The sequence below is a fragment of the Eptesicus fuscus genome, chromosome 15, assembly GCF_027574615.1.
Source record: "Eptesicus fuscus isolate TK198812 chromosome 15, DD_ASM_mEF_20220401, whole genome shotgun sequence".
NCBI lineage: Eukaryota > Metazoa > Chordata > Mammalia > Chiroptera > Vespertilionidae > Eptesicus > Eptesicus fuscus.
The window spans coordinates 53,526,304-53,553,311 of NC_072487.1; the positions used below are offsets into that span (position 1 = coordinate 53,526,304).

The window sequence follows — 27,008 nt, forward strand, 5'->3', positions numbered from 1 at the left end:
CCCACGCCCCAAGGGAACCCCACCCTGATCAGGGACACCCTTCAGGGCAAACCAGCTGGCCCCCACCCCTGTACCAGGCCTCTATCCTATCTAAGAAAAGAGTAATATACAGATTGATCATCACTGCAACACACAATATAGCTGCCCCCATGTGGTCAAAGATCCTGCCCCCATGTGGACACAAGATGGCCACCACAAGATGGCCAGCAGGAGAGAGCAGTTGGGAGGCACCCAGCCTGCAAGGGAGGGCAGTTGAGAGGGACCAGGCCTGCAAGGGAGGGCAGTTGAGAGGGACCAGGCCTGCAGGAGAGGGCAGTTAGGGGTGACCAGGCCGGCAGAGGAGGGAAGTTGGGGACAAACAGGCTGGCAGCAGAGTGGTTAGGGGGTGATCAGGCTGGCAGGCAGAAGCTGTTAGGGGCAATCAGGAAGGCAGGCAGGCAAGCAGTTGGGAGCCAGCAGTTCTGGATGGTGAGAGGAATGTCCGACTGCCCGTTTAGGCCCGATTCCACCGGGATCGGGCCTAAACGGGCAGTCGGACATCCCTTGAGAGGTCCCATATTGGAGAGGGTACAGGCTGGGCTGAGGGACAACCCCCCTCTGTGCACGAATTTTGTGCACCGGGCCTCTAGTGTGTGTGTGTGTGTGTGTATATATATATATTATATTTTTTTTAATTTTTAAAAGAGATAAGACATTCATGTGTTGTGCAATTTTAAGATTGATTGAAAGAGGAAAGTGATAAGGCAGCTCCGAGCTGTTTCAGAAGCAGTGGGAGGGATGCGTGTACTGGCAGTGGGTTTAGGGTGTCATCAGCCTGCCTGCGTTCTGCCATGCTGGCTGAGTTTAATTAAAGCCTCGCTGCCAGGAACATGGTGGAACATGTGCCACCCTCTGTCTCATTGTCTGGTTTTTCTCCTTCCAGTCTTTGATCAACATGACCCATGGATTCATGAATCTCTCCGACATTCCCGAGCTCACTGGGCCTCCGGTATGTATCCACAGCTGGCCCTAGAGCGAGGTTCCTACCCAGATATCCCTGTTGAAATTAGGTCAGGTTGGTTTGCAACCCTTTTAGCAGCTGAAGCACAGAGATAGACTATATCAAAGTAGCGTGAAAAGAGACGTTTGCATTTCGGAGAAGTTGCTATCGCATTAGTTTGATCACGCAGGGAGTGTTGTCCAGTGCAAAGGAAGCTTCCAGTCCTGTGCATCACAAATGTGTGCAATGGAAATCAGAGAATCATAGATAATAACCTGATTGACGTCTGTGCAGCGCTTTGGGCCTGCTTTTATTTATGTGATCTCATTTCATGGAACAGGAAGAGATTAGAGAACCTATCTGTGCTAATGGGCAAACGGACACAAGAGGAGGGAACATGACTTGCTGTAGTCTTTCTAGGCCCGTTTGAGACACCAGGGACACACACAGAAGCTACGTTATTTTTCTGCAAGTCCACGGGCTCGGTCCATGGCACAATAGGACTTAAGAGGAAGGAAGCCTCCCCTGCAGCCTGTGCAATGAATCCCATTGTGTCTTCCGCATCTGCTCATGGCAGCTGGGGACAGAGGGGAGAGCTCTAGCCGTAGAAGCCTTGGGGTTCCAGCCCCATCTCTGCTACACACCACTCTGAGCCTCTGAGCCTTTCTCTGATAACACCTCACTAGTTTGGGGGCAGCTTATAAGAGGCTGTGGATATGAAACTGCTTTGCAAACTGTGGCACTCTGTGTAACTGACATGGAGATTGAGGCTTATACTTCCACAGCTGTGCAGTCCACATGTCTGCTGGGCCACCCACTCCTGCAGTCCCCAGTGAGGGTGGCCTGAACCCCACCATTCAGTGCCCTCTGCAAACATCTGGGAGGTTCCTCTAGAGCTGGTATCTCCTGCTGCTGAGTGACCTGTTAGCAGGTCATTATGCTGTCTCTTTTGTGCTATATCCAATGGGGCCTCCTTTCCCTGATTTCTACTAAAATCATCCAGAGCACCCCAATAATCAAACCCTAAAGCAAAGGAGCTAACAAGCAAAAGTCAGTTCATAGAGGTCTTGGTTTTCCCCAAACTATTGGAGGTTTAGGTGTTAGTGAGTTGATACTAAAGCAAAACACAGACTAAAATTGAAGATTCGGCATCTCCATTCTAAGATGGGCCTTGTCTGCCTGCATTGCCCTGCCCCCACCCCTAGAACCGTCCTTCCTCCCCAACCCTTCTCCTTTTCAGCAAGTCCAGACCCACAGGGCCCCTTCATCCCTAATGGAGGATCAGGATTTTACTGCTCAGGGCAATTCCCTCCCTGGGAAGACTCAAGTCCAACCAGTGCCCTCATGCTTTTCCACCCCACTGTGTATACAGTATATTGATAAACTTGTTGCTATCTGGATATCTGTGTGTGTGTACATAAACTAGTACATATACATATACATATACATATACATATACATATACATATACATATACATATACATATACTAGAGGCCTGGTGCATGAAAATTCATGCACTCGGGGGGTCCCTCAGCCCAGCCTGCACTCTCTCACAGTCTGGGAGCCCTAAGGGTATGTCCAACTGATAGCTCTGTGGGAGGCAACGGGGCTGGCTGATCAGGGTACAGCTCAGGCCAGGAGCAGGCCGCCCCACGGGCCACCCCCAACCCCACCCACATCGCTGCCACGCCCCCCTTCCCCCATCACCATCCCCTCCCTCTGCTCGCTGGCATGCACCTTGGCTGGCCTGGCGCCACCTGCCCGCCGGCCCCGCCTCCCGCCGACTGGTCATTCAGTCGTTCAATCGACTTGCATATTACACTTTTATTATATAGGATACTCTGCCTTTAGTAGGTATATGGGTATGAGGGCTGGCAGGAAGAAGAGTCCTGGCCTCATGTGGAGTGAACCACAAACTCACTGCATCCCAGGGCCTTTCAAATGACTGGTCCTTTAAAATTCTCACTCCTACCTGGGGAAAAGACCTGAGTCTCACCCACATGCCCCACTTCCACCCTCACACAGCCCAGAACAGCCTTTGGCCCCATTCCTCAGTTTAGGAACCTGTGTTCTGAGGCTGTTTATCAAAGTCCAGTGAAGCATCCATCACCCCAGAGTTTTCAGATGCTGAGCGATTTCACGGAGAAGGAGGCAGCCACTTACAGTGCAGACAGTTCTGGCTCTCGGGAGCAAGGGCTCTGGGCACCTGTGCACAGTTCCTGGCTCTGCCACTGACCAGCTGTGTGACTGCCCAGTTCCATTCTCTCTTGGGCTTCAGCATCCTCTTCGGCAAAAATGGATCATGAGCCTCACTATACGGGAACATGCTTCAGTCTTTGGAAGGTGCTGAGAGGGGGCGGGCCCTGGAGATGCAGCGCTCCTGCTGGCTCTGGAAATGCTGCCCCTAAACCACCTGCTTTGTCTTTGTTGTGTCACAGGGCCCGGAGGGCATGCCTGGGCTGCCAGGGTTTCCAGTAAGTACCATAGTAACTGTATTCCCTTTGTGCCTCCTGGCTGTGCTCATTCTGTTCCTTCCACCTGGAATGCTCTTCTCCATCTGCATGACCAAGCTCTAGTGCCATCTTCTTCATGTAACCTCTCCTGGTTGGCCCCCACCTGGAGGGATCCTCCCCTCCGGTCAGTCCCATGGGGCTTTATTTTCACCTTTGCTGTGGTCCTTTTCTGCCTCGAGTAACAGTTATTTGTGTCCTTGTCTTTTTTCCTCGACTGCACTGTGACCATCTTATGGAGGGTTGGGTCACTCATCTCTCTCTGCCCAAGAGCCAGCCAGTGGTTGGCTTCCTGTGCATGTTGGCTTCCTATGCGAGCCAAGCATTTCAAGTTGATACAGTAGATCAAGTTCCTACAGAGAGAGGATGGTGGCAATGGGGGCTGGAAGAGGGGAAGCATAGACCAGACATCCAATAATTAAATCTGTGTTCCCCACACTCTGGGGCTTCCACCACGAAAGGTGAAAGTGCATTTCTGTGTAGAAAGTGTTCTACAGGGTACCTCACCCTTTAACGCAGGAGACAAGACAGGGACTTGTGAAAAGCCAAATAGCAATAGTGTTGAAAGGCTTTTGGGGGCAGATGTCTGGTTATATGAGTCATAGTCACAGATAGTAAGTGTCTGCTGGAGTTGGGAAGAGGTCACCTTTGGGTGTGCAGAATTTGGCTCTGCAAAGGGGTAGATGGGCATTCATGCAGAAGGAATGGCATGGGCAGAAGTGCAAAGGCAGCAGGGAGTGTGGAGAGGGTGAGGGAAAAGGCTCACTCCCGGTGGTATGGGGCGGGGGGAGTGAAAGACCAGATACTGAGGCTGGCTGGGATGGGTTTGGGTATCAAGCTACGATTTCTGGATACCATCCCACAGGTAATGGGGAGCCAGAGCAGGGAGAGGAGTCATGGAAGCTGAATGGTGGGGTGGGGTGGGCTGCAGGATGGCCTGGAGGACCCATGCGGAGGCAGAGGCAGCAGGAACGGGCTGTTTCCATAGTGCCCCTTGGAGAAACCCAGAGCTCAAAGAGGCATAGGGCCCCCGGGCCTCCTAATGCTCAGTGCTGTCTTCTTTCCACCAAACCACAATTTCTAGACCAGGAAAATATCATGATTTTTTATCTACCAGGAGAATGGCACTCTCTATTCTTCTACTTTTTGAAAAAAAAAATACTTCCGTTTGGATAAAGCTCTTCAATCTTAACAAACAAAATACCCTTCAATGATTCCTTCTAGGGCCCTAGAGGACCAAAAGGTGACACCGGTGTGCCTGGATTTCCAGGACTCAAAGGAGAGCAGGTAAGAGGGGCCCAGATGTCTGGCTGGGGTCATGCTCCAGAATTTACTAAACATTTCAAATTGCTTGAAAGTAGCTGTTAACTTTTTTAAAATTTTAAATATAATTCACATGCCATAGAATCCACCCCTTTACATTGTAAAATTCATTTTTTTAGTATATTCACAAGGTTGTGCAACCATCACCACTACTTAATTTCAGAACATTTTCATCACGCCCAAAAAAGCTCCAAATCTGTTAGCAATCACTCTTCCAGCTGTTAACTTTCGTAATCTCAAGGTTCCTCCAGAGTGAAGGTGGGTTGTGGGTGGAGAAATGGATTTTCATCCGAGTTTGGAAAAAGACTCAACCAACACTCCCTTGAATGTGTCATCACATGTGCTGTGCTTTGTCTAACTGCCTGGTGGGCACCCCCATGGGAGTGTGCGTTCCCTAAGGGCAGATGTCAGCCAGTTCTTTTTCTGTAGCTCCAGTTCTTAGCACAGGGCCTGGTACACAAATGACATTGAAAGACTTGTTGGATGAAAGCATGTATAATTAATGGCAGTCTTGGTCCAGAATCTTTGGAATAAATATTGATATGCAGAACATGTCCTGGGAATTTCCAGAGTACTGCACTGGCCTTTGTACCCTACACATGTGCCTCTGAGAATTAGCTTCCCAGTTGGTGTTTATAGATAAGGGTGGAAATGACGTCCATAAACAGACTGCAAAGACTCTGGGGTGGATGCATTTATTCATCCATCCATTTATGAACTCGTCCATCTTCTATCCATTCCAGCCAGATTCCTGTATGGAGCACTAGGGATATAGAAATAAGATAAGAGGAATAGACATCCAAAGAGCCAATAGAAAGTGCGGTCATTGCTGTAATGGAGGTCCGTGCAAAGCCAGTGGGAGCAACCCCTGAGCCTTCCTTGGGGAGTCGAGGAGGTGGGATGTCTCTAAGAGGAGGGATGGCTAGGGAGTGTTAGGCTTCTCTCTTTCTTCCTTCCCACCACCATTCCACACCAGCCCCAAGGAGGAGCCTCCAGTGTCTGTTGGACCATAATTCCAAGAGGTGGAGAGTTCAGTGTGCAGGGAAAAGGGGTCAAGTTTGGTGCCACATGGGGTGATGTCTTGGGATATTTTGCTGCCAGAAGCTATGGAGATGGGATGGGTCCAGGGAGGCTGTGGCTTAGGAAGGGGCCTGGTCAAGGAAGAGCAACTCTTGCTTTAAATACTCCGTTTTCTATGGGATAAGGTCAGATGGATCTAGAGGGACCCTCCCCTAACCCCTGCCACCTTGGACACCCAGGCAGCTCTGCTCCCGTCCTAACAGAAAACTCGCTTTCTCCTGCTCTGCCTCTAATGCTTTTGTACTTGCTTCTTCTTGCTGCTGGCGTGCTCAGGACTGCCTTTCCTCACCTGCGGAGTGGTAAGATCCTAATATCAGGTGTGGGCTTGGGGGACGGAGAGAAGAGGCTGCTCTGCTTGCTTTGGCTGCTTCTGGCCCATCGGAGGGAGAGTTGAACGTGGTCAGCCCAGCTCCCCCGGGGCCAGCATGGGAATCTGGGGCCAAAGCCTCGGAGTGATAAAGAAGGTTTCTCTGCCTGGCCTTTGCTCGGGACACATATCTTCTTGGAAGCCTTCTGGTTTAGTAGATGGCTCCGCTGAGGACTGGACGCTGTGTTCCTGCCACCTCCCCTGTTTCCTAACAACTGAGAAACTTTGCCTGGTCCAGTTGCACAGGAGCCTGAGTTTGGAGCCTGCGTTCCACATGGAGACACAAGGCCCTTTGTTGAGAGAAGCCTCTAGTGTTCATACCTTCATCTCCTTCCCAATTTCAGAAGTTTTAACAGGAATAAGGATTCTTGGTGGGAACAGATCTCGAGTCAAGTTGTTAGGAAAGCAAGCCACCAAATACATTAGGAGCCAGAGGTTCCCGGGGATGCTGTGCAGCAAGAGTGGGGAGGACCTTGTTGGGCTGGTTGCTGGAGAGTGAGGCTGTTGATCTGTGAGCTGGAAGGCTAGCAGCGTCCCAGCCTGTGAGAGTGCATGGAGGGGAGGGAATAGAGCAGAGAACGGTCAGTCGCTTAGGAGGCTATTACAGCCCTCTAGTGAGGGTCGTGTCTGAGCCAAGCAGTGGGGTTGGAGGGCTGGGATGAAGGCAACAGAAATCATGGCAGTGGGACTGAGAGGTCTTGGGGAGCCTCTGGATAAGGCAGTGAGGAGGAGTCCAACTTCATTGAAATTCTCTGAATTGCAGGGCGAGAAGGGAGAGGCGGGCGCCATCCTGACGGGAGACATTCCTCTGGAAAGGCTGAGGGGGGAAAAGGTAATTATGTCACCAGACCCTGAAGGCACACATCCTCTTTGGTATCCCATCTCTGTTTCTGCCACAAACTACGTTCCTGTAGTGACTAGTCTGTGTCTCCCTATTTCAGGGTGAACCTGGAGTACACGGAGCCCCAGGACCAATGGTAAGCCAGAGTGTCTCTCAGCTGGGTCTGGACTGGGGTTTGAGGCACTTCTTATACTTTAGTTTAATTAGACTGAGTTGTTCCAGTTGTGAAAATAAAAAGGATGTGACAAAATGTGTGTGTGTTAGGGTAGGCTGACGGCAATTAAATAAAAATCTCAGTTGCTTAACACAACAGCTGCATAAAGTCCACTGTGGTTGTTCCTAGTTGGGCATGTTCCCTCCAAGAAGTGACTCAGGGACCCAGGATGCTTGTGATCTGGGACTCTGCCATCTTGTGGATTCAGGGCCACACTGACATATTCCAGCTGGTAGGCCAAGGCTGAGGAGGTGGAAAGAGATCATGGGAGATGAGGAACATCACTTCTAGCACATTCTACTGGCCAGAACCCAATTGTCTGGGTGGGTGGGGCCTCAGAAATGTGGCTTAGCCGTGTGTCCAGGAAGGAGAGGAGAACCGGATGGTGGTGAGCATTCACAGTTACGTCACAGATCTTGCCAGCTAAAGATTGCCACTGCCCAGGGAACCCCTCAAAGGAACCCAGAAAGTCGCTGTGGGCTTTATGGGTTCTGGACATGGATCTGCTGCTCATTTGCTGTGAGGCCTTGAGCAAGTCCTCTTCTCTGTCTGGGCTTCCCTTTTCCCATCTGTAAGGGAGAGTATTGAGTTAGTACTAGATGACAGGGTAGCACCTTTCTTGCCTTACTTCTCCAGGAATCTATAATCCATTTGGGCTGCTGAACAGTTTTTAAGCTACCAGTTCCCTAGGATGGTACTGGTACAGAACCCTAAACTTCCCTGTCTTTTTTTCCTCCCCCCAAAACAAAGAAAATTCCGGTGTACTAGTAGAACATTCACTACGTGTCAGATGCTGTACTGATACTTCACAGCTCATTCATTTCATCCTCACCACCTTCAGAGGTGATTATCAGAATCCCCATTTTATAGACCCAGAAATGGAGGTGAAAGAGGTTAAGTGATTTGCCCATTGTCACACAGCTTCTAAGTGGCATCACAGGGATCTGAACCCAGCCTGCTGGACTCTGAACCCAGGTTTTGGCCACTACACCCCACTATCTCCAATAAATACCTTCATTCTTCTGAGACCTTTTAGGCTGGTTTTTTGTTGTTGTTGAAGCTGGATCTGAGTCCTGGGGAGAAAGGACTTATATTGCTCTAACAGACACATGTCCTTGATGAATAGCCCATAACATCCACAGTGCATTTCTTCACAGGGCCTTCTGAGGCCTTGGTCCCTTACACCAGGCAGAATAGATGCTCTGGAGAGGGGTAGCTAAAGGCCAAGGCAGACTGGGAGAGTCATGTGTTACTGATTAACCACTTAACTAACATCCAATACTATGGGAAACACCTATAGTTAACAATGCTGGCCACAGTCTGCAGCAGGTGACCAAGGAAGTTGTTCCCACCACAGTCCAGCTTATGCACAGCTTGCCAAGCACAGACAGTTAAGGGGGGCACCTTCTTCTTCTAACTTGCATAAAGGTGCCATGTGGGCCAGCTGTGGCCCTTGTGACTAGGGTAGCTTAGAGTTCCCTTACAAACTCACCAGAGCCCTGTTAATCATGGCCCATGGACCAGCAGCGCCAGTATCAGCTGGGAGCTCAGTAGAAAGGCAGAGCTTCAGGCCCCATCCCAGACCTACAGGATCTGCATTTCCATAAGATCCCAGGTGACACCGATGCACATTGACGTTTGAGGGGCTCTGCACTAGAACATACCCCCTGGTGTCCTGTGTCTTGTTAACTCCTCTGTCCTTGCTTTTCTTTCCCTAAGAGTAACTTGGGCTGGGTGCTTTACACGCAGGGCCTGTTTCAACTCAGTCTTTAATTGCTATTTCCCAGGGCATGACTATCTATGTTAATGGCAACAGGAAGATGGGCCCCAGGCTTAAGCCAGTCATTCTCCTGGGAGACAGGGCAAACTGGCTACAGGAGTGGGAAGGCGTGGCCTGGAGGTAGAGCTTGTTCTGGGAAGAGGTGGTGCATTGCGTGCACCCTGTATGTCAGAAGGCATGAAGGTTCCTGAAGGAGATTAGAACAGGGCGGTGGCTCTGGAAGCATGTGGACATAGAAAGCCAGCCCTGGAATAAATGGGGTGCAGGAGAACTGGGGTGCCAGGGCAAGGTTCTGGTCCTTAGGGGCAGGTTGGAACAAGGCAGAAACCAGGTACTGGAGCAGGTTATCAGGACGGGCTGCGATGAGGGGAGAGGCAGGGCTGCATTATTCCAATGGGGGCCATGGAGAGCCCTGGGACATAAGACCTAGGGCAAAGGTCCACGTTTTGAGCTGGCCGGCGTCTGGCTACCTGGGTTCCTTCATCAGCCTGACTGTCTGAGAGGGTTGGGTGCAGAGACTGGGGTGGGGTAGAGCTTCCAGGAGGGTGTGGGGTGGTGATGGGTTGAGCATGTGCTTCCAGCTGAGCACAGAGAGGCTGGGAGACAAGGAGCCAGGCAGGTGGATACCTCATACTTGCTCCTTGCCCTCCTTCCTCCAGTCGGTGGTTCACCGTCACCACTGCCCACAATGGCAGGTGGGGTGCCCCCCATCTCCCTGGCCCTTGAGTTTCTGTTCTTTTCTGATCGGGTTGGTATTTGTTTTGCCTCTAGGGGCCCAAAGGACCGCCAGGACACAAAGGAGAATTTGGCCTCCCCGGACGACCTGTAGGTGTTGGTGTTCCTTGGACTGGACGTGAGAGAGGACACGTGGGCCAGGCTGGCCGGTGGGCAGTGGTTTTACTAAGGCATCTTCTGTGGGTTTCAGGGTCGCCCAGGACTGAATGGCTTCAAGGGTGCCAAAGGAGACCGAGGGGTCATGATGCCGGTGAGTGCCACAGCCCTCACTCCAGCCCCACACCACGCTGGGGACAGAGCCCCAAGGCCAGTGTCCAGGGGAGTGAGTGCCAGGTCCAGTGAGCAAGGCTTGTGGACATAATGTTCAGGAATGTTTTTCTTCTTCCTCCACTGCCACTTCCAAATGTCCTCCAGCCCAGCTCTGGCCTCCAGCTCACTCTCAGGGTTCCTCCCACCAAAGCCCCTTCGTGAAATGGAGCAGAAGCTTCCTCGTCCAGACCCCAGAGGGAGGTGGGAGACTGCCATGTGCACATACTCAGGAAACCTGGTTTCAAATCCCAGGTCTTCTGATTTGGGTGATACCTGGTCTCAGGGGCTTTGCACATCCCCAGGGGCTCCGTAAATGCTAGTGAGTGAATAACAAAGCTAGATCAGCTACTTAGGTGGGGCCTCACAGGATGGCAGACACTGGGGGCATCAGCAGAGAACAAGGGTCTAGAATAAGGAAGCCAAAGTTTATTGAGCACCTACTGTGTACCAGACACTGTACCATGTGCTCTTAAGGATATTATCTCAGTCTTGGCAATAACTGTCCTAAGAGACACTAGGTGGGGTCCTTGTTTTGCACAAGAGGAAACAGGGGCCTGCGGAAGTTAAGTAACTCACTGTAGGTCACCAAGCTAAGGTGCAAATGCAGCTCTAAGTCTGTTGCTGCTTCTGTTTGCACCACACTGCCTCTGCTCAGTATGTCCAGAAACCCAGACAAACAATTTTCCTGAAGCATTGGGGAAGTAACTCCTAGCCATCAAGCCTGCTGGGACTACTAGGAAAAGCAGACACTGATGCCTGCCCTTAGGAGATCAGTGCAGCTTCAGAGTGGGCTAGATGCCTCATGCCTGGGTCGGAGCCTCGCCCCTCCTGCTGGGACATCCTGCTTGGGATCCAGGCTGAGAGGAGCAAACACTGCATGGTATTCAGGCCAGGATGACCTGGCTTGGAAAATAACTGTGCTACCCAGCCAGAGTTTGGCATTTATTTTTGCATTTATGAGGCACTCTCTGAGGTGCCATAGCACGTGAAGGACCACCCTTTCCCCCAACCCCCACCCCCACCTCACTTGTCGCTCCACTCTAGAGATGTGCTGATAGAGAGGTGGTGGACTCAGTATCAGCTGAGCATGGCCCTGGGAGTCAGAATCTCAGTTCTGCCATAAGTTGCTGTGTGGCCTTGAGCAGGTCACTTCTCTGCCCTGGACCTCATCATCCATATGTAAACCAGAGATAATACTTGTTGCTCTGCTATCTTCCCCATGGGTTGTTGTGAAGATGCAATGAGGTCAGCTATGTAGACGTGCTCTGTAGACGGGACCAGCTTTCCTCATTGTGTCCCCCAAACCTGGGGAAAGTATCCTGCAGCCTCCTCTGCACTCACAACCACCTGAACTCAGGAATGGCCTTTCTTCCTCAGGGCCCCCCTGGCTTACCTGGTCCTCCAGGCCCCCCTGGACCACCGGGAGCAGTGATTAACATCAAAGGAGTAAGTGGGGGCGGGGTGGGGGAGAGACCTGCAGGGGGGCAGTGGGCACCAAACTGACCTAAGCCCAAGTCAGATGTCCCGATGGCCTCACTTCTCTTGTCCTCGCTTCCCACAGGCTGTCTTCCCCATACCAGTCCGGCCACACTGCAAGATGCCAGTAAGTAGCATACGGTCACTGTCGTAAAGAGCAGGCTTTGCACAGAAAGCAACTCAGAGAAGATGATCGGTCTTTGTCTTGAGCCCTTTCTATCTAACAGCGTCCTCTTTGATGTCTCATATCACTTACATATAGACCTTTAAGTGATCAGAAGCTTCTAGATAACAGACCGCGGCAATGAAACATGCAGGGTCTTCTAAGGGTACACAGGCTGACAGTGTTTCTTTAGCCCAATCAAAAAGCAGTGTCTTTTGTTATCGTGACCATATTAGATTCATGCTTCGAGCAGTATGATAGGGGGAAATAAGCACCTTAAAAATATAAACAAGAAAATAAACAATTCAGTCAGTGCTCTTTGCATTGGGAACTCTGGGCTAAAACCTCTAACTGACCGTGTGCTGTCCTTTCCCAGATGTGATATTACCACACAGCACAGCACCTGAGAGGCAGGGTTCTCTCACTCTTTTATAATGAGGAGGCAAACTGCCTCAGACAAGCTCACTGACTTGTTCAAGGTCACAGGACTGACAGATCTGGAACTATTACTCACTTCCCCCGACCACCAGGCAGCAGGTGCAGGCACTGTGACCCAGGGGATCGGACACGTGACTGGCCACCCAGGTAGTCAGTGGCACTGTCCCTGAGGTCTCAGCAGTATTAGGAGAATCCCATTTCTGTGGGGAAACCCAGGAAGGTGGGCCTCTATGCACGAACATTAGTCACGGAACTGTGCGTAATCATTCTCTCGCTCATTCAACCGATATTAACTGAGTACTTACCGAATGCTAAGTACTCCACTAGGCCCTGGGGACACAGGAGTGAACTAGACAGGGATGGCCTCTATTCTCAGGAGCTTGCAAATTACAATTTCGAACGATTCCTTAAAGAAATTAATTAAAATTTTAAAAGGTTCCTTAAAGTGGGTTCATAATCGATGCCTGTTGAAGTGGTGATAAGGCTTGGATCAAAAGCTCTAAAATGATGCAGCTTGGCTGTGTGTTTGCCTAGATGTTGTCCTTGTCTAAACTTTGAGGCATCCAAGTCTGCAATCTAGGACCTGGGAACTCTGGCCTGGAAGGCAGAGGACAGGACCCGCCTGTGTAAGGTGACCAAGGGGCCTGCTGGCTCCCAGATCTGTGTGAGGACAGCAGCACCCCAGGTCATGTTTACATTGATGGACGGAACAGAAACATAAAACATCAGTGTTGGAGGAACCCTCTGGAGCGATGGCTGCATCCCACCTCCGATGGTACAGAAGGGGGGACTGAGTTAGTGCCCAGAGGGCCTCCCAGATAACACAATTCCAGGTTTCTAATGGACCAGCCATGGGACAGCACTTGGCACACTTGAGAGTATTGTAAGAATGCGACTGCAATGACCATGACCTGGACTAGGACCCTTTTTAGTAAACATGGCCTGTGGGGGTCTAGAGGTTACTTAAAAGAAGCCAAAGAGGAGGTCAGAGCACGTTTGCAGAGTGTTTTTTATTTCGTGCTGCTGGGCACCACGGGGGCTGGGCCATCGACATTCCTTGACCAGCTCTCAAAATGGACACTTGGAAGAGAAATGCTCCCTTTCACACCCAGCATTTCGCAAGCCCCTTTGAAATACAGCCCCTTTCCAACCATCACAGTTCACAGCTCCTGCCTGGAGTGGAGGGACTTCATCAGCGAAGCCACAAGATATCAGCTTGGCGCTGGGGCCTTCATCCTTAACCTAGAAATGTTTTTCCTTGAAGATTCCCCTCCCTTCCCTTCCCCCATCTTCTATCAGTGACCCCTGAGCAGCTTGTGACCCTCCATCCAAAAGCTTAGGGGAATCCTGGTGCCAGAGGGATCCTTCTGATTCCACATATCAACTGCAAAAAAGATGAAGACAGACTATTAAAAGCATGGTGGCAAGTGGCTCTGTTTTAATAGGTAAAGAAATGCAGGAATCTGGGAGTGAACTGGGAACCGCTTGGACTCCAGACCCCAGGCACTTAATACGGAGTCCAGAATGGCCCTCCCAACCTAATGATAACCCTCCTGTTATTGATCACCACTACCCTCAGTTCCTGTTCATGATGCTCATTCCTGATCGTATGCAGTAGCCAAACTAATGACATCCCAGCTTCATGGCTAGGTACATCACTAGCTTGACCTCTCATGTGAATCAATCCATTGATAAAAAAAAAAAAAAGAATGCCAACAATACTCATGGTTGGCCACACCAACCCTGCTACCATTTAGTGTCTTAAATCTTTGGGCTTCCCCTTTGTGGAGTTGTTTGGCCAAGGAGGCCTGACTCCATGACGTTGCTCCTCCTGCCACACACGCCCCCAGAGCAGGGGACAGTGGCTACCCGTGTATGCAAACACCAGGACAAGGGTTCACACGTATGACCTTGCCTTTCTCTCTCCAGGTTGGTACCGCTCATCCTGGGAATTCAGAACTCATCACCTTTCACGGTACGCACTCCCTCCTTCACCTTACATCTCTCTGGGATATTTCCAGACCCTCGTGCCTCTGCTGGGGTAGTTTTTATCTGCCCATGGGCATAGACTCGGTGGTCAGGAAGAACTGGCTGAACTAGTATGTGTTAGGAGGGGCCCACAGCTGAGCAAAGGCTGTGGGACGGGGCATTTCTGTTTGGTTTTGTCACCCATCTGTTTATTCTACACATCTTGGCTGAGCCTCCTAGTGAGCAGGAAGCACTCCATTTGTCCATTTGTTAGTTTATTCATAAAGCATCCACTGAATCCTTCTCCTTGCTTGCTGCTGTCCCATGCACCGGGCTGAGACAGGTGAGTCCTCCACCATTCCTGCAGGCACTGTTAGGTGAGAGTATTATAAAAATCGCCACAATGCGATATAGCAAGAGCTAGTACAGGGCAGGGCCATGGGAGCCCAGAAAACCTCTGCTGCAAAGTGTTCTTGGACCAGCAGCGTCTTCATCTCCTAGGAGCTTGTTAGAAATGCAGGACCCTCGGCCTCCCTGCAGACCTGCTGAGTCAAAGCTGCATTTTAACAAGCGCCCTGCTGGGGTGCAGCACAGTAGAGTGTGAGAAGCCCTGGCTCTGAGCATTTGATTAGCAAGTTCGAGGCCTGTGGGAGCTCATCTATCACACAGGGAGTGGGAACGTTCCGGAAACTGAGCACGCAGGTGAGCACTCAGTCTGGTCCTCTGTCCCCACACACCCCTCTGTCCCCCTTTTGATTGAGAAGTCTGAACACGTGCAGCTTAAACAGGGGAAGCCTTTTTTTTTTTTTTTTCTTTCCAATACTGACCTCTGGCTGGGCTCTGTCAGCCTTAGCCCAACAGGTGGTGGTCTCCCTGGTGATATCTGGCCCCATTTTGCAGTTAGTTGTAACTTTGGTTACAAAGTCCAGGCTGTTCTCAGACTCCATGCTCAGATCCAGTTCAAGGCTTTCCCTTCCTCCCGCTTCAAGGTGGGCCTTGGGGAGGACGGGGTGGATGTGGATTTACTTTCTCAGATCCCCAGTGCTTCCCCTTCCTCACAGGGTTCTTCTGGAGGGGGAGGGAGCAGACTTTTCTGGATGCGGCCCCAGTGAGCCAGTTGTCCTCCCTCTCACTTGTGGGTCTACTCCTGCTCCCTCGATGAGCAGCCACATGGGCAGCGGTGAGCTGGTTGTCTGCTTCTCGGGGCAGCGCCTCTGTCTGTGGTCCCACTGTGGTCCAGTGGTGACTCCCAGGTCCTGGCCTCAGCCCCCCTCCCCAATCAGTGAGGCATTGCCGGGTGTGATTGCCTCTCCCACTGACCCCTAGCTGGCAGCATCCTGCCCCTGATACATTCTTCCCACACACCCCCCCCAACCCCCGCACTGGGAAACTAAGCCCCAACTTCATCTACGCTGTGTGCCCGTCTCTAGGTTCAAGGGCGTCGGTCAGTTGATCTCTCAGACCTCTTGGGAACCAGGAATTCAGCAATGTAGTGTCCACCACTCATCGAGGTTGGGGGAGGGGTCACTTCTCTTCCTAAATGCTGAACTCCCAGTAGGAGCTCATGCCTCTCTCCCTTCTAAAGAGTTGGGGAAGGGGTTGCCTGTGATGCCAGTTCTGCAGAAAGGGTGCTTCTCACAAGCCCTGCGGGGAGTAGAGGGTCACACAGTTGGCATCTCTCAACTCTGTAAGCCCCTGACACCTCCGTGCTGCACAGGCATAGACGAGGTGAGGCTGCAGGCCTGACTTGGTGTGGAGCCTCGGGCATGTGTGTGAAGCTGTGGGAGAGAGTTAACCAGCTTCTGCTGGGCTCCCATGATGCACTGCTGGTATCTTCATGATGGCACATTCCATCCTGCCGCCCATTAGCCTTCACTGTGTCTGTCTCCCCGAGACCGAGCCTTTCAAGGTCTGCTGCGTCTACCTCTGTCTTCACCATCAGTCAGCGAAGGATTTTACACTCTTAATAGGCCTTTGTTCATTGAGTGGACTTTGCGAAAGGGGCTCAATTTGAAAAACTTGTCTCAAAAATGCTTTATATAAAATGAAGATAATTTTCCTTTTTTTTTTTTTTTAATGTATGTGTATTTGGTGGCAGGTGTTAAAGGAGAAAAAGGAACCTGGGGTCTTCCCGGCTCCAAAGGAGAAAAAGGCGACCAGGGGGCCCAGGGACCACCAGGTATTTCAACTCTTGGGCTAGATCTTGCCTTGGATTGCTGTCCCTGAGAAATCCAACTGAGCCAGAAAGTAAGACTAATTACATAACCGCCCTGACCGCAAGCTGCACAGAGTTCAAGAGAGACCCAGTCGTGGGTGACATGTCCAAGATAGAACATTGTCAGGAGAGACCAGAAGTTCCTATTATTCATGCTTCATATGCCAAACGAGGCCTAAAGGGATGTGCCAAGATCCCACAGTGCCTGGGGTGGGGATCCAGGCCAGGACTGTTTCTGCCTCCAAGCCCAGTGCCCACTCTGTTAGCTAAACCAATGCAGAGTCACTTCCACTAGGAAATAATCATGGGTGCCAACGTGATTATTTAAATTTCTGAGATTGCAAATTTTATGAGGCGTTTCTTTTCCAGGCCCTCCAATGGATCCGGCTTACCTGAGACATTTTATAAACAGCTTGAAGGTGAGTATTCGTCTCCTAAATTTGGGCCCGTGTTTCCAAGTTCTCAGGTGTATGTCAGAGACCGGTTCATCCTCCTCGTACTAAATGTTCTTTGCATGTTCTCTGCTTCCAGGGGGAGAATGGAGACAGGGGGTTTAAAGGAGAAAAAGGAGACTCTATCAGCGACTTCTCTGTGTCAGGCCCTCCAGGCCGGCCAGGAAGTCCAGGCATGGCTGTGAGTAGTGACCCCTCCACGCCACCTTCCTTGTCAAGTCACCACTTTCCCTGAAACCCCCCAATGTGACTGGGCAGTTGGAGAGTCAGGAGTCAGTCATTAGCCACAAGCTGAGGTGGGACTTGGGCGTCGGCCTCTTGTTGACTGAGGGGGACTTGGCTGAGGCCCATGGAGGTCAGGGAGCCGGCCAAGGCCATAAGCATTCAAGTTACTTCCAGGTCTCTAACTGTGCTGCCTTGTTCATGTTGATGGTGGGAAACTGCTGAATATGAAGAGATGTTAATAGAGAACACATCAGATAGTGGAGACAGAATGGAAGGTGAGGGAGGCATTTTTCAGAGGGGCTATTTCATTCTTTGGAAATTTCATCAAAGAGGAAGCTCTTAGATGGGCTTGATCTTCTTGGGCTGACAAGTTTCTCCAGGTCACAGAAGAGGAAATCGAGTTATGCCTCTAGTAAGAGTATGATGAGATCACTGACCCTCAGGGCTTGCCATGAGGGCAGACTCAGCAAAGCCAGGGTGCCAGGGTTCCACTTCCAGATTTGCTTCTGTTTGCTTTGGTAAAGTCTTATCCTCAGTCTAGGTCTCAGCTTCTTTATCTGTGAACTGAAAAGGCTAGGCTAGATGATCTTCTAGTTTGGGGCTCTCTGGGGTACTCTGGAGAGTCATTAAACACAATGACTGGGCGTACACCACTCGAGTTGTGCCCAAGATTGAGGATAATGATGACAATAGCTAGTATTTATTGACTACTTACAAATGTCCACTTAAAAAGAATAGGGGGGATTTCTAGAGATTAATGGTGCTTTCTCTCTTCTGTTCCTGTGCCCTTGCCTTCACAGGGTCAGAAAGGGGAGACTATCGTGGGGCCCCAGGGACCCCCAGGTGTTCCTGGCCTACCTGGGCCACCTGGCTTTGGAAGACCTGGTTCTCCTGGGCCACCGGGACCCCCAGGGCCACCAGGACCTCCAGCTATCCTGGGAGCAGGTTAGTACTGTGACTGTGCCCACACGTATGCTGCTATTGTGCTCAGGGTCACCCCATCTGATGGCATGTCAACTACACTGACAAAGGGCTGCTTCCCGAATGGAACTAGCTTTCTTCCTTCCTTCCTTCCTTCCTTCCTTCCTTCCTTCCTTCCTTCCTTCCTTCCTTCTTTCCTTCCTTCTTTCCTTCCTTCTTTCCTTCCTTCCTTCCTTCTTTCCTTCCTTCCTTCCTTCCTTCTTTCTTGTCTTCCTTCCTTTTTTAAAAAATTGAGATAATTTATAAAATTCACCCATTTAAAGTGTACAATTCATATATTCACAAGGTTATGTAGCCATTACCACTCTAATTCAAGTACAGTTTTATCACCTCAAAAAGAAACCCTGTACCAATTAGCAGCACACCTCTACCCCCAACCCCCAAACCTGGCAACCAATGATGTACTTTCTATATCTGTAGAGTTGCCTATTCTGGACATTTCATATAAATGAAATCACATATTATGTGGCCTTTTGTGTTTGGCCACTTTCACAGCACTTAACACAGCACTTTCAAGGGCCCACGTTGCAGTGTGTATCAGAATTTCATTCCTTTTTATGGCTACTTAACATTCCAGTGACACATTTTGTTTATCCATTCATAAGTTGATGGATATTTGAGTTGTTTCTACTCTTTGACTGTTATGAATAGTATTGCATGAACATATGTGTACATGTTTTTATGTGGATGTATGTTTTCAGTTCTCTTGGGTATATACCTAGGAGTGGAATTGTTGGGTCATACATGTTTAACTCTTTGAGGAACCTTATCAGACTGTTTTCCAAAGTGGCTGCACCATTTTGCATTCCCTCCAGCAGTGTACAGAGGTTCCGATTTCAGCCCTGGCTGGGTGGCTCAGTTAGTTGGAGCACCAAAAGGTTGCAGGTTTGATTCCCAGTCAAGGAACATACCTAGGTTGCAGATTTGATCCCAATGCATGTACATGAGGCAACCAATGGATGTTTCTCTCTCACATATCTCTCTCTCTCTCTCTTTCTCTCTCTCTCTCTCTCTCTCTCTCTCTCTCAAATGAGTAAACATATCTTTGGATAAGAATTTTTAAAAAGTTTTAATATCTCCTCCTCTTCATCAATGCTTATTATTATCTTTTTTTTTCTAGTCATCCTAGTGTGTGTGAAGTGATACTCATTGTGGTTCTGATTTGCATTTCCCTAAAAACGACTGATGTTGGGTATCTTTTCATGTGTGGGTGGAAACATCTTGACTGCTTTGCCTATCCCTGGGCCTTAAAGAACCTGAGGACCAGCATTGATTCTAACTCTCTATGTAAAAATTCTTTCACCTGTTGGTGCCTCACTTCCTTAAATGAAAAATGGGTGAAACAGAAGAAAATCTCCATTTACCAAATGCCAGGAACTCTGCTAGTCACTCTACTACATTATTTTATTAAAATCTCACAAAGCCCTTCAAGGAAAGTATCAGCATCCCCATTTTGCAGATGAAAAAAGTGAGATCCAGAGATATTTAGGAACCTCTCCAAGGTCACACAACTAATAAGTGGCACCAACATGTTTAGGACCCAGGTCAGTGTAGCTCTGAAACCTGTGTTCTTCCCGCTGTGTTCATGGTGGGAAAATAACAGTAGCGACAATAATAGCATGACTGCATCACTTTTTGTGGTTTGGGCTGGCATGAGCCAGGTGTGGTGGAAGCACAGCTGGGAAGATATCTGCAATGTCTGGGCACCAGGGAGAACTTTACATAGTGGGTGACTTGGGGGTTGGGGCTTTGACTTAGTCTTGGGTCTTTGGGCTACAAGTGACAGAAATGTAACTCAGACTAGATCCAGCAGAAGTGAAACGTACAGCATGTGAAGGAGAGGTGAACAGTCAGTGTGTGAGAGAGGCAGATGTGCAGCAGGACCTCAGGTACAACCAGAACCAGGGGTCCAAGCCCTGCCAGGGTCCTCTGGCGTCTCTTGTCTCAGCTTCTCTCTGTATGCGCACTTCATGCTTCTTCACCACAGACCACATCCTCTGCATGGTGGGAAGGAAATAAGGTTATGACAGCTTACAGCTTCTACCATCAGCTAGAGATCTTGGCCTTTCTCCTCGGTTTTTGTTTGAAAAGTCCTAGGATGGAGCAAGTCTTGGGAAAGGCTTTTGATTGGCCTGACTTGGGCCAGGTGCCCAACTTGTGGCCAGGAGGTAGGATCACATGAGAATATGACAGCTCCTTCTGGAACCAAATGGTTGTAGAGATGAAGGGGAAGATTCCAAGAGAAGGTGAAGGTACTGGTCCTGCAAAGAAAGAAGGTGCTGAATAGATAAACCATCAGTGTCTTGAGTGATGAGCAGGCATTGCAGGAGGCCGGGGCGGGTGGGGGGGTGCATTACAGGGAGAGTACAGGATGCAGAGAATCTGTTGTCCATAGTAGCCCTACACTAGGGGCCCCAGGACTCCTTGCTCAATAGAACAAAGATTGTCCCTCACATAATGTACAGCAATTCACAGTTTACAAAACACTCCCAGATTCATTATCCCACTTAATTTTCACAGCATCCTTGGGAGGGATATGAAATGGAAACTATTATAAAACTCATTTCATGCATGAAGACACTGAAGCTCAGAGAGGTTAAGAAACTTGCTCAAGGTCACAAATACTAGTAAGAGGCATGGCTAAATCCCAGTCCTCTGACCTGCTTTCCACTGGGCATTCGCCACTTGTGTATGGATCTTCAAGTCCTGTGTCAGAACTGCAAACTTACTGGCAATTACCTGGAAAATCTGATACAGTAATTTTACTGGGACTTGTAAAAACATCCTTAACTCTGCAAGAGCCTTGCAGATTTGATGGGGGAATAGGGGATTGGAAAGGTAGAAGGAGAGGAAAAGAATAGCTGTCATAATATTTCTTTATGCTTGCCCGTTTTGTTGGGGAACCATAAACTCCTTGAGAATTCAAGGATCGCCTCAGGGAGCTGTCATCCCACTAACATTTTATGTAGAATTGTGAGTGTGTGCAAGTGCATTTTTCTAGGGGAGAGGGCAATAGCCTTGATCTGATTAAGCGCACTGTGACTCTTCAAAAGCAAGAACCTCTGGCAAATTGAATGCTGTACAATTTGCAAAGCATGCGTCTAGTTTGTATTTTCCTCAGTTCTCATTGCAGCCCAGTGAAGAAGAAATGCCCACTTACATTTCGCAGATAAGGAAACTAGGGTTTGGAGAGCTTGCTGTTTCCCCAAGATCACACAGCTGAAATCGGGGACCTAAGGCCATGTCTCCTGGCCCCAAGACTCTCCTGTCACTTCACCTACTTGCCTTCCTTCTGCAGCCTGGCATCTTCTCTTCCTCTTTCTGAGCCTGCTTCCTCTGTTCAGTAGTTTTTGGATGTGAGTGACAGAAAACGCAACCCAGACTGACTTATACAGACAACAGTAACCAGGGGGGTGTATTCACTTATAAAATGGAGAAGTCCTGGGCAGGGCTTTATCCAGTCTATCATCAAGAAGCCCAAATGGACACAGACACTGGGGCGGTGGCGGCTTGCCCAGGGTAGACATGGCTGGGGCAGGGGAGGTCAATTGGGGGGAAAGGAGACATATGTAAAACTTTAGACAGTAAAAAAAATTAAGAAGGAGGAGGAGGAGGAGGAGGAGGAGCAGGAGGAGAAGGAGAAGGAGAAGGAGAAGGAGAAGGAGAAGGAGAAGGAGAAGGAGAAGGAAAAGGAGAAGGAGAAGGAGAAGGAGCCCAGCACTTCCCCAAACCAGTCCACGTGGCTCAGTCTGGTGCTGGGCCCAGAGTGCCCAAGGTTCAGAGGCAAGCGCCCATGCTTTGCAGCACTGCGAGTGGGCTTGCTCTGCTCCCCTGATGACCAGCTAACACCAAGGTGTTGTTCAGAGAGTGTGACTTTTTCTAACTTCTCTTTTGTGCTTTGTCGTAGCTGTGGCCCTGCCAGGCCCACCTGGCCCTCCAGGACAGCCAGGGCTTCCCGGATCCAGAAACCTGGTCAGTATAGTGATCAGTGTGTACCCATCCTCTGCTTTGGACGGGTTTACTTAGCACTTGGGCTACAGTATGTAGGGGCTGCGACACCTTTATGTTGGAATGAGGCCTCCCTGATGGTCGCATTGGTGCAGTCCCACAAACAGAGGGTATTTATTATTTCTTTAGGTGATTTTGTAAGTAAAGAGATTCTGAATACAAAATCATCTATGATTTCAGTTGTACCCTTTTGTTCCTTAATTCACTAAACTAAGTAGAACCAATCATATGACATCAAAAACAGAAGCACTAGAGTGTAAACAGTATCACATCAGGCCCCGTGCTGGTAACTCAGCCTCCGCTGTTCCGCCAAAGGCTGTCTCTTGTGCGCTCCTTGCGCTGCAGGTCACTGGAGCAGGTAGAGTGCCCAGGGGCTCTGATGATGCACCAACAGGGCACAGTACCTCCCCAGGATGCCAGGAGTCCTAGCAACGCTCTGTGATCTGTGATGTTTGCGGGCTTTCAGTTGGGAAATTGGGCTGCGGGTGAAAGAACAGTCCCGCAGATAATGGAATGTTGGTATTTGCTGCCGTTGGGGGATTTCTAAGCCATTTTGAGGCACAGTTACTATCTTCAAGGCTAAGTGAAAATTAATCTTTTATAATCCCACTCAGTTGAAATGAGAAGTAAAAGCTCTCTTGGCTGATATTTCTTTGAGACTTGGTGCTTTTCAATAGACATTTGCAGCTTCTCTGTCTGCTCTTGGATATGCCGAGATGACGGCCTGACCCTTCGGCAGCTTTCTAGACAGAGATATGACAGAGCCTCCTTTTCTACCGGGTATTTAGTGTTGTAACTACCTGGCGAGGCAAGAAAGATTCAAGACCTAAGCAGAATTGTTTGCTTGCTTCATTTCTTATTCCAAATGAAACCAATTTGAAGCTCTGTAAGCAGCAGGGTGAGACAATACATGTTGCCATGTCAGCGCCACTGAGCAGCTCACAGAAATGGAAGTGGCAAAACTCACCGACCACTTTGCTGATACCAGCACCCAACAAAGGCAACTCTCCATGGTTTTTAAATGTCTTTATACCCGCAGCCTATTGTCTTCTTGTCTTAACATATCTATTACAATTTAGAGTTGTGTTCCAAAGGAATTCATGTTTTTGTTTTATCAAAAAGATTGTCCTTTGGTTATGAGGAAGCTGTGTATCACCCTCTGGCACAATAGGCCAGGGGTCCTCAAACTTTTTAAACAGAGGGCCAGTTCACTGTCCCTCAGACAGTTGGAGGGCCAGACTATAGTTTTAAAAAAAACAAAACTATGAACAAATTCCTATGCACACTGTACATATCTTATTTTGAAGTAAAAAAAAAAAAAACGGCAAAAACACCCGGCGGGCCAGATAAATGTCCTCGGCGGGCCGCATGTGGCCCGCGGGCCGTAGTTTGAGGACGCCTGCAATAGGCCTTTTCATTGACTTAGAGGGGGGTGGCTTATATTGGACTTGACAAGGAGGCCAGCTTTCCAAGTGCCACTGCTCCCAGGATAACTGCAGTGTTTGGTTTTAAACGACCTGACAGGTTACAGCCCTGAGCAGCATGGCCGACATGCTGCAGAACGCACATCTGGTGACAGAAGGGACGTTCATCTACCTGAGGGACAGCACCGAGTTTTTCATTCGTGTCAGAGATGGTTGGAAAAAATTACAGGTAATTCTTCAACTTTCTTAAATAAATTGCCTTCAAGTACCCCTGAAAAGTAACCATCTACTCCTGTAAATGTTATTTTTCTGTTTTAAAAATAGGTGGGAAAAAAAATAGGTGAACAGTTTCTAGTTGGTTCATTTTCAATGTACTGTTTTTTCTTAAAGCTGGGAGAACTGATCCCCATTCCTGCTGACAGCCCTCCACCCCCTGCGCTTTCCAGCAACAACGTGAGTAGTTTTCCTGCCTTGCATCTTGCTCAGCATTTACTGAGTCCCCGCTGGTACCCGGCACCCAGCTCTCCAAACTCTGCACAGCCAGCGCTGCATGGTTCGGTATCTGGTGGAAGCCCAGGAATGACCAGGTGCCCACAGAATGTTCTCACTACAGAGAGGAGGGAGATCTGGACCCAAAGGCTGGAGATCTGTGTCCATGTCATAGCTGAATCCTCCTGGGCAAGGGGCTTTCCCTCTCTTGGCCTCAGTTTATTCATCTGTGATATCATGATTGGCATAAGTGATCTTAAAGAACCCTTTAATATTTGGCACTCCTCGGCAACTTACATTGTCCATTTCTTGACCCTACAGCCACCTTCGAGGCAGGTACTATCATCCCATTTTGCAGATGAGGAAACAGGCTCTGAAGAGGTGACTTGCTCTATTAAGGGAATGGGTCAGCTGTCAAACACGGGCCTTCTGCTTCCCTGATTCAGTGCTCTTTCTTTTTTTTTTTTTTTTTGTAAAATATATTTTATTGATTTTTTACAGAGAGGAAGAGAGAGGGATAGAGAGTTAGAAACATCGATGAGAGAGAAACATCGATCAGCTGCCCCCTGCACACCCCCCACTGGGGATGTGCCCGTAACCAAGGCACATGCCCCCGACCGGAATCGAACCCGGGACCCTTGAGTCCGCAGGCCGACGCTCTATCCACTGAGCCAAACCGGTTTCGGCTCAGTGCTCTTTCTTAAAGACTGAGAATACTCCCTTCCTTTCTGAGAATTATTTTTTTTTTCATTCCCAGTTAAGACTGGCCCAAAGACCATGACAAACTAAAGTATCTTCTCCAGAAACGTTGCACTTATACCTCAATGTACTCTGAAGAACAGATTGAATGAAACGAAAATAGTAAAAACTGTTTGTTTTCTTTCTTTTTTTTACATAATAGCCTCATCCGCTTCGACCTCCACTGACACCTGTTTCAAGTGTCAATTATGGGAGGCCTGCAGTAAGTACAATTCATGCACTTACTCTGCAAATGCTGAATGTGTATCTGCTATGTGCTAGGTCCCATGCTGGGCCCACAGTCCTACTGTCAAGGTGCAAATAGACTAGCAAGAGAGGCAAACAGAAAAATAGGTAATTACAGTACATTGTGCTAAGTCGTTTGGGTGAGGCAATCAAAGGATGCTGGGCCGGGGCGGGCGGGGGGGGGGGGGGAGGTGCGAGGAAGGTCAAAGAAGTCTGCCTTATTTAGAGGAGGTGACCTCTAAACTAAGACCTAAAAGGCAGTTGAGGGCAGGAGAGAGCCAGGTGGGTGAAAGAGTGGGAATTCCAGGCAGAGGGCATATGGAACAGACGGAGGCAAGGGGGAGTGCTGTACATTTCCATAATTCTGAGTATTTCAGTCTGGCTGAAGGAGTAGAGTTCAAGAGATGTTCAGTCTGCAAAGGGCATGGGCTAATCATCAAGGGCCTGTAAGCCAAGCTAAGGACTTCGACCTTCTCCAGTGGACAATGAAGAGTCTTAAGCAAGAAAAGGGTATTATACGATTGGCATTTCAGAAACTACTTTGGGTGTAGTGTAGAAATGGATTAGAGGGGACAAGACCAGGGGTCCTAAGACCAGTTAGGCAGCTACTATACTATCTGGACTATGATCATAGCAGTGAACCTAGAAAAGTGGGCAGATTGGAAAGACAAGGAGTCAGGAGGGGCGAATGTGCTAATTGACTACTGAATAAGGGAAGGTGTGGATTAGGGAGTTCAAGAATGATGTCCAGGTTTCCGCTTGGGTAACTGAGATTCCTTTTCAGGGTCGTTTGCAGAAAGGAAAACTCTTGTCCCTGCTATTAGTCTGCTCCACTATCTTTACAGACCAGCTTTTGCCAAGGTCTTTCCTCCTAACTGCCTTCCACCCCCACCCCAACACACAGACATAGATTATATCTTCAAAGCTTACACACAACTTTGGGTGGCTATGCACTGATCCTGGCCCTAGTTCAATGTGATCTTACAGCTGCAGAGCCCAATACTTTCTGACTCAATTCAGAGTCTTGAGAGAGATGGTTTACATGGGTCATCTTGGGCCAATCGCCCACTCCCAGACAAATCAAAACTAGCCAAGATTGCATGGCCTAAGATCACTTTTTAAAACAAGAGTTGTGGGGGCATTTTAGCAAAGAACAAGGTATAGGTTTGGCAGACACCAGAAGCATGTTCCCTATCATGCTGTCTTCATCATGCAGGAGTTCACGTGGGCCTAGTGAACCTGAGGCACCTGTAGGATACCTGAGTGGAGACTTCCAGGAGGGAATAGGATATGAAGATATGAAACACCACAGTGGGTCTGGTCTGGAGATTTAGACTTAGAGTCTTTAGCCAAGCCATGGCAATGATGACAGGGTGGTAGGATTCCCGAAAGAGAATCTCTACAGTGAGAAGAGATTGGACCCTGAGGAGCCCCAGGTAGAGATTGAATAAGACGCCCTCAGGTGTGCCTTCCATTCTAAGAAGTCTGCGATCTCATTAGGAACATGAGATGATTATGGGATGGTTATGGGACTTGGGGATTGCCTTTCACTCTTTAACTGTACTGTCTTCTCTCTCTCTCTCTCTCTCTCTCGTTTTTTTTTTTTTTTTTTTTTTTTGCAGCTGCACTTGATTGCTCTGAACATGCCATTTTCTGGGGACATTCGAGCTGATTTTCAGTGCTTCCAGCAGGCCAGGGATGCAGGACTGTTGTCCACCTACCGAGCATTCTTATCCACCCATCTGCAAGATCTCTCCACAGTTGTGAGGAAAGCAGAGAGATATAGCCTTCCAATAGTAAATCTCAAGGTAAAAATAAATGCTGTCCCTATTGCCTTCTGGGTGCACTGGTCTCCACAGGGACTGGAGGCAGTTGCCACCTTCTGACATCATCCGAAGTGTGCTGGTTCCAGGCCCAGCCTGTCCCTGATTGGCTGTGTGACTCTGGGTGGGTCACTTTCTTCCTCAGGACCTTAGTTTTCTAATATTTACAGTAGCCTTCCTGCCTGGATGGTATGTCTCATGGAGCAGACAGGAGGGAGGAATA

General features: G+C 49.2%; 1 protein-coding gene across 1 annotated transcript in view; it reads left to right on the forward strand.

Annotated features, from left to right (window-relative positions):
• The window catches only part of COL15A1 (collagen type XV alpha 1 chain), a 98,413-nt gene that overhangs the window by 67,991 nt on the left and 3,414 nt on the right, over positions 1-27,008 (forward strand). Inside the window, exons 20-38 of the mRNA XM_028145945.2 lie at positions 923-988; positions 3,419-3,454; positions 4,715-4,777; positions 7,024-7,092; positions 7,202-7,237; positions 9,867-9,920; positions 10,021-10,080; positions 11,517-11,585; positions 11,701-11,742; positions 14,146-14,191; positions 16,283-16,363; positions 16,769-16,818; positions 16,931-17,032; positions 17,877-18,021; positions 21,965-22,029; positions 23,590-23,718; positions 23,880-23,942; positions 24,880-24,939; positions 26,585-26,770. Of these exons, the coding sequence (XP_028001746.2) occupies positions 923-988; positions 3,419-3,454; positions 4,715-4,777; positions 7,024-7,092; positions 7,202-7,237; positions 9,867-9,920; positions 10,021-10,080; positions 11,517-11,585; positions 11,701-11,742; positions 14,146-14,191; positions 16,283-16,363; positions 16,769-16,818; positions 16,931-17,032; positions 17,877-18,021; positions 21,965-22,029; positions 23,590-23,718; positions 23,880-23,942; positions 24,880-24,939; positions 26,585-26,770 (1,422 nt within the window). The remainder of the gene's footprint in view (positions 1-922; positions 989-3,418; positions 3,455-4,714; positions 4,778-7,023; positions 7,093-7,201; positions 7,238-9,866; positions 9,921-10,020; positions 10,081-11,516; positions 11,586-11,700; positions 11,743-14,145; positions 14,192-16,282; positions 16,364-16,768; positions 16,819-16,930; positions 17,033-17,876; positions 18,022-21,964; positions 22,030-23,589; positions 23,719-23,879; positions 23,943-24,879; positions 24,940-26,584; positions 26,771-27,008) is intronic.